General features: G+C 32.6%; 1 protein-coding gene across 1 annotated transcript; it reads left to right on the top strand.

The window, feature by feature from the left end:
- Positions 1-2,588: 2,588 nt before the first annotated feature.
- Positions 2,589-3,900, top strand: LOC112923411 (activated RNA polymerase II transcriptional coactivator p15). Its single transcript, XM_072732978.1, has one exon. It carries the CDS (start codon positions 2,629-2,631, stop codon positions 3,010-3,012), a length of 384 nt encoding a protein of 127 aa, XP_072589079.1. The 5' UTR covers positions 2,589-2,628; the 3' UTR covers positions 3,013-3,900.
- The last annotated feature ends 3,817 nt before the right edge of the window (positions 3,901-7,717 follow it).

Here is a 7,717-nt window from a genome sequence, read left to right as displayed (position 1 = left end):
CTGGCCACTCCAAAATTAACATAAGTATCATTCAGATTCAATAAACAATTTTTAAATAAAATGAAATTTATATTGGAAAACCATCTTTAATATTAGATAGACTGGACTTTATTTTTCAATTACTTAATGTATCCATATATAAACAATTTATTACTAAAATGAAACAGGGCTGATTATAAATTCTAAAGGGTTTAGACACTGAGAAATGGTTCTCATGGTATGGGAATGGAAATTTCCTTACATTATATCTATATATTTATTTTTACTTATTGTTTATGTCAAAAATCCTATATGACATATTATCAAAATATTATTAATATAAATTAATGTAATTATAAATTATAACATAACATATATTTTATATTATAAATATAAATAAATAATTATATAAATATATTATATTTATATATTTATAATTATATATGAATATGTTTATATAAATATATTATAAATTATATATAAATACATTATAAATATAAATAATATAATTTATAATATAAATTAATATAAATATAATGTACAATAAATATAAATATACAAATATATAATAAGTGTAAATATAAATATTATTAATATAAAATAATAATAAAATATTATTTTGTTGAAAACAAAGAGTAGAAATTTTATTTGCAGATGCAGCTGTAACCCAGAAGCAATCATTTACTCAATATCACATTTATATTTCAAATTGCCTTATTGATTGGAGCCATAGAGATTTTTTACCCTCCAGAAAACTAAATCATACTACTATCCTAAATAGGATACCTAGATTAGAAAATGAAGACAGGACAGCTGCAAAAAGGAAGGTGGGAAAGGTGTTTTGTCAGGCAGGATCAATCAAAGTCAAGGATGTGAACATTTATTCTCTTAATTTTTTTTCGGATACTTTATTCCTAAGAAGGTCTTTGCATACCATCCAGGGTTTATGTATTCTAACTTGAAGAGTAGTGTAACAGGTGAAAAAGCTGAATCTCAACCCAATTTGAAATACTAACAAAATCTTGCATTTGCATATTAAGTTTTTGTTTATAACATGTGTTTATATTCATTGTTTCAATTCATCCTTTCAGCAATAACATGAGATAAGGAAGATAAAATACAGAACAAAAAAAAACCTTTAAAATGTGGCTTTATATATTCTCTTTTAAAAAGTTTTAGCAGGGGCACCTGGGTGGCTCAGTTGGTTAAGTGTCTGCCTTTGGCTCAGGTCATGATCTTGGGGTCCTAGAACTGACCCCAGGTTGGGATCCCTGCTCAGTGGGGAGTCTGCTTCTCCCTCTCCCTCACCCTTCCCCCACTCATGCTCGCGCGCGTGTGCGCTCTCTCTCTCTCTCTCTCAAATAGATAGATAAAATCTTTTAAAAATGTTAACGTTTTAGCGACAGTGCTTTAAAAAGTTGTTCATTTGTTTCTTCTCCTCTATATTCAGATACTATTATCCAATGACTCTCACATAGATAGACTTAGTAAGAAATATGTGTAGTGACTTTCCTTTTTCCGCATTGCAGTTCCATGTATGCCTAAGCACATATAAAAATATTCATCCACAAGTGAAGTTAACATATTGGGAAAAATAGATCTCAAGATTAATGTCATCAGGTATACTTAACTCAGAATTTTCTTACTCTACGCAGTTTTCCTCACTTTTTTCTATAAGTGTTAAAAAACTATGTATGAAAGTAAAAAGTTGGGGTGCCTTGGTGGCTCAGTCGGTTAAGCATTTGCCTTCAGCTCAGGTTATGCTCCTAGACTCCCAGGATAGTGTGCATGCCAAGCTCCCTGCTTGTCAGGGAGCCTGCTTCTCCCTCTCCTTCTTTCTACTGTTCCCCCACATGGGGGGAAACAATCCTTTATCTCAAAGAATTCATACTCCAATGGGTGATATAGACAAGGATATAGCAAGCTGTAACATTGTAATAAATTCTATTCCCACACAGGTGGAACAGTAGAAAGAAGTGCTCTCTTTCTCTCTCTTTGTCAATTAAATAAATACATAAAATCTTTTCTAAAAAGAAAAAAAGGAAAAAGTTATCCAAAGGTAAATTTGAGGATGAATATCAACCTATACAATAAATCTAATTTTCTTCAATGAAGTTCCCTGCTTCTCATGAATGCTTATTAGTAGTTGTATCAGGATTTGCTTGACAAAGTCTTAATTTTATGAAGTTATCTACCGTACTTCCATAAGGAATTGTGATAAGATTATGATGTATAACTACACTCACATTTTAAGTCCCTGAAGAAAAATGAAAATATTCAGGAATGATTTACTTCAATCTATTTTGTATTGAGAAATACTATTTAGAAATGATGTGTTGTGAGCATTGACAGCATTACATATAGGCACATGTTAAAATATAACCTATGAAATAAATTAAACTTGTGCTAGGCTGACAATGATTTAATTTTTATGATGTTGTGTAAGACCATATGACTGAGATCATCACTTGCAATTTAAATCTTCAGCACCATGGCCAGCATCCACATTGCCTCTGAGCTTCTGCATAGGCTTGCAATGAATATCATAGGTATCATTTACTTTCAGAGGTTAAGGAACCTTTAGGTCAATCAATCAACTATCCAGGCAAGCGAGCGAGCAGAAGGCAGTTCGGCCGCGAGAGTGGAGCAATGCCTAAATCAAAGGAACTTGTTTCTTCAAGCTCTTCTGGCAGCGATTCTGACAGTGAGGTTGACAAAAAGTTAAAGAGGAAAAAGCAAGTTACGCCAGAGAAACCTGTGAAGAAGCAAAAGACTGGCGAAACTTCAAGAGCCCTGTCATCCTCTAAGCAGAGCAGCAGCAGCAGAGATGATAACATGTTTCAGATTGGGAAAATGAGGTACGTCAGTGTTCGGGACTTTAAAGGGAAAGTCCTAATTGATATTAGAGAATATTGGATGGATCCAGAAGGTGAAATGAAACCTGGAAGAAAAGGTATTTCTTTAAATCCTGAGCAATGGAGCCAGCTGAAGGAACAGATTTCTGACATTGATGATGCAGTAAGAAAACTGTAAAATCAGAGCCATATAAAACCTGTACTGTTCTAGTTGTTTTAATCTGTCTTTTTACATTGGCTTTTGTTTTCTAAACGTTGTTTTCCAAGCTATTGTATATTTGGATTGCAGAACAATTTGTAAGATTGAATACTTTTTTTTTATGTGCATTATTAAAAGTGTTCTGAGTGAAGCTAATTGTCAACTTGATTAAGGAGGATTGCTTTGTGCCCGCCACCTAGTGTAAAATAAAATCAAGTAATACAATCTTAACTGTTGTGGCCTTTTTTCAAAAGAATTGGTACTGTTTAAGGCCAAAAGTAACAGTTTATAGACCTGTTAGTTTCACCTTGGCTTTTACATTCAAAAGGATTTGTATTGCATTGAATTTATAAACTCTGACTTGTGAAAACCATAGTTGATCTATTTTCTTCCAGCCCAATGTCTAGACTTGTTGGTATTTCCAGTGATATTTCCCTTCCCCCCCTTTTTCTTTACATTGTTTTCCTTTAGTAACTTGTCATGTTCCATTTTCATTTCACTTTTTGCTCTTTTTCTTGAATATATTATACTAATTTTGGAAAGTCAGTGAAACTGTCAAAATGTTAGTTATCTCAATAAGGTACTTGTAATTAAAATATATGAGAACTACAATCACTAATTCTACTGTATTAAATATTAGGAGATATAGTTTGATAAACATGGCTTGTATGAAAACTGAGCAAGTAAGTGTATGTCGTTACCTGTAGTGTTCTGTGTAGTTACCTTATTGCTTAGTCTGCAGAGAATAATGACTTAGATGTCTGATTTGCTTTCACTTATTAAACTTGTTCACCATGGGATGATGTCTATAAAAAAATCAGATACTGTTATATTAGATTAGGATTTAATAAAAATTGTGAAAGCTTACTGGCCTAACATTTTATTTTGTAACATTGAGTATGGATTATATATAGCCAGGAATATCGCTGAGCTTTACTGTCATAGTAGGTCATGTGGTTAGTTTTTGGAAGAAAGAGTATATGGAACATATACTTCTGTTTTTTGGCCTTTTCTTAGTAGACTTGATTCCTTTGCAGTTAGTCTACTGAACAGTAGTATTCTAGACTTAATGTTACGAAGTTTTAGCAGGCACTCTGAAATAATTTTCATTGAAGCATAGTGATAAGCAGATCCAGATTGAGGCACAGATTTCAGGGGCTTTGCAGCAATAAACATGGCATAGTGTGCCTTAGGAGAACTTAAGGGAACTACAACTGAAATGAAAGAAAGTGGCAGTGAAGAAGAAGGAATTCTCTTCAAACTAAATGAAACACATGATATTTTGATCACATTCATAGAACACAATTCTAGATGGAATAGTTGAAAGGTTTAAAGACCTGTAAAAAAAAAATTCTTGGTAACATTGTTTTTGGTAGCTAATCTTAAATGGTTTATTGCCATATCAGAGAGTTGCACTATTATAACAAGTTTGATTACTGCGTCTAAAACATTTTATAGTAGAATTGTCGAGGACTTGATTTCAAAATTAGTTGCCAGGATACACATACTTACTACATTTTTTTTCTGGCAGCTGTTCTGTTTTGAGTATGTTTTTACAGTTTTTAGATAATTTTTCTAGTGTTTTTAGCAGTAACCCTAATAGGTGCATAATTGGGGGAATCTCTCCTAGTATTTTAGCCTCCTTCAAATAGTAGGTATCAAAAATGTTCAAAATGGTATTTTAGACAAACTATACTTGATTGAAAACTTTCCCCTTATTTGGGAACATATATGTTCTATTAACTTAATTGGATGGATTTTTAAAGTATTCCTTTACTACATATACAGAAAGGATATTAGAACTGAGAACTTTGATTTTGGTGTAGTTGAAGAGGAGAGGATGGGTAAATTTCCTAGGTATATATGAATTCAGGGTGTATGCACATTTTGAAGCAATCTGCTAATACAGGGATGGTGCTGAAATCTCTTACCTAGGCATTTTCTTAGCTGTATAGCATTATGTCATTAAAACCTTCATGTAAGGAGTGCTTCCCTGACATATTTTGATAAGCTGACTGCTAAATTCATTTGAATCTATTACTGGATATGTAATATACAGAAATTTTTGTCTTTTTGGGGGTATAGGAAATGAAAAGGTTTAAAAGAAGAGACTGGTTAATTGTACTGAGAAGTTAGAGGACTGAGGTTTCCTGTTTAAACTTCCCTTCTTGGTAAGATTTCTTCCAGGAAGAAAACTTGGCATTTTAAGGCAGCAGTTTCTTACTTTGTATAATGCCAGAATGAATTTAATTAATGCCAGCCCTGAGTGTACTTGTAGAAGAGTTTTCCTAATGGGGTTATCTTCTTTATCTTTTAAAGTATGAGTAGCTTTTGAGCAATTTCCAGTGCTGTTGGCATTTTATTTAAAGAACAACCACTAAAAAAGAAAAACTATAATTTGATTATTCTCTTTTGCTTTGCTTCATAACTGCTTTTGAAGACTACTCCTACCTCATTAGCTCGTCAAGTTACTGTGATGATGTACGTATTTCTACATAGGAAAAAAAGACTTAGGGAAAAAAAAAGTATGTACATCCTGGCTTGGCTATTGAGGGGAGAGAGAACTGAGTGTTACTTATGTGTTTCTGATTAGGGATGTCAGGAGAGCACTATAAAGTTTGAAATTTTTAAAAAGTGCTCGCTAATCTTTAGGTATCTCCTAAAATTCTTTGCTATTTACTTTTTATAGAAAGTAATCCAGTGAAACACTTAATTTTTTTTAAGTGGTATTTTCCAGATAAAGTCTAAGGGTATAAACATTGGCTTAGTCACAAATATGTAATTCTGTAATCGTGGAATAACCTGTGTGCTTTGTTCGGTGCATCTTCCATGGAGATGTCAATGAATATAGTATTCCATCTGTGAATATTTTAAATGTTCAAATAAAAATCAGAAATGTGAAAAAAATCAATCATCCATTTAATCCTTCAATTTTTTTTATTGCTATTGAGACTCTGGCTTGGATGATCAGCATCATTCTATGGTTATAATAATATATACAATTCACTTTGTTAATGCCATCAACATAAACAAAAACCAAGACTAATGCAATTCTATAGCTCAAAAAGAAATATTTATTATAATATATAAATGATTTTAGTGTCCAGCATATGCTGGTTCATTGATTAACTGACTTTACTTATTATTACAAGCCTCCATTGAGTTAAACTGCTATAGGTTTCTAAGAACTGATATGGGTTAAGAAGAAAAAAAAAACAAGTGTGTAGAAGATACAATCCTTTATCTCAAAGAATTCATACTCTAATGGGTGATATAGACAAGGATATAGCAATCTGTAACATTGTAATAAATTCTATAATCTAGTTAAAAACACTGGGAGAGAGGAGGAAGCAATTCATTTTATTTTGAGAATCAATAACTATTTTCCTAGGAGAATGGCACTCAAAGATGAGTCCAAATTTTAAAGAGAGATAAACAAAAGAAGAAAATTCAGGGAAGCAAACTACATAAGCTAAGTTATAGAGTGTGAAAATACAGAGCAGTTTGGTGTTTTATAAGCAGACCTATATGACTTGAAAAGAGAAGATGTGGTGGGTAGACTGAGAAGGTAATGAGAAGCCAGATTGGAAAAGGCTTCAAACAGCATGCTAATGTACACAAACCCAATTATTATGCTGGGAGTTTAGTTTATAGAGCTGGGGCAGAAATCTGTGTGGTAATTAACCAAAATCCTAAAGAATAAACATTGAATAGGTCAAGAAATCAAAATGTCAAGTTCCTGAGACACACACATCAAAGGAATTTTAGTTAGCTCAACTAAAAGGAAGCCTGTGATTATTTTTAGCCAGAATTTCTCCGAATTGAATTTGATAATTTGGGAAATTTGGTCATGTGGGAAGAACTCACAGTGGATTGATCTATGGAGTTCCAAAATTACTTAGCAAAAAGCAATAGGAAGTAGTGGTTTACTTAGTATAATTTAACCAGAACTAGAAAGTCTCATGCCTGCCAGGTAGATTTCCCCTGTTCAGGTGTCTTGGTTCCTAAAATTACATAAGTCATTCTTTTGTTATATTCCTCATTAATAACTTCATGTGCTCTACTGTAAGACATACTCTTAATCAAGAAAGAAGCCTGCTGGAAAGGCATGAACACAAAGAACTATGTATTGAAAGTTAGGAAAGGAGGTTATAGCAGAAGAATACCAGAGACAAACATCACATTTCTGCTTATTGCCAGCCCTGAAAATATACTTGGTATATAAATATATTAAGCATCAAGTTTCAATAAAGTTAGGAAACATTAACTTAGTACCTACTGTGTGTCAAAAAACTTGAATAAAATAAATTAATAAACCTTTATTTGAAGAGTTTACACTCAATTGGGGAAAATAGATGATAAAAAGATAATCCCAATATAGTGTGGAATGTGCTCCAATAAAGATAGAAACAGGGTTCTGTAGATACTTACTCTAACTCTGTCAGGAGGCTTGGTCAACTGTTCATGGAGGAGGCAATAGTAAAGCTGGTTCTTGAAGAGGGGCTCTCTAAGAGAATGAGAGTGGGAAGGATATTCTAGATAGAGAAAACAGCATAAACAAATTCACCTCTGTAAACAGCATTCTTTGTATAGAGAATAATATACAGTGTTGTTTTTTTTTCTGTATTACAAATGCCTAGATAGGTATTTTGAATGCAGGAGATCCTGAAACATGGAAAACTTC

This window comes from Vulpes vulpes, chromosome 13 (assembly GCF_048418805.1).
Source record: "Vulpes vulpes isolate BD-2025 chromosome 13, VulVul3, whole genome shotgun sequence".
Classification (NCBI taxonomy): Eukaryota; Metazoa; Chordata; class Mammalia; order Carnivora; family Canidae; genus Vulpes; species Vulpes vulpes.
Note: the sequence above shows the minus strand (reverse complement) of the source record. Positions and strands in the feature narration are given on the sequence as shown.

What these genes read in the sequence shown, in the direction of transcription:
- LOC112923411 (XM_072732978.1), top strand. Translation starts at nt 2,629, where the DNA reads ATGCCTAAATCAAAGGAACTTGTTTCTTCAAGCTCTTCTGGCAGCGAT.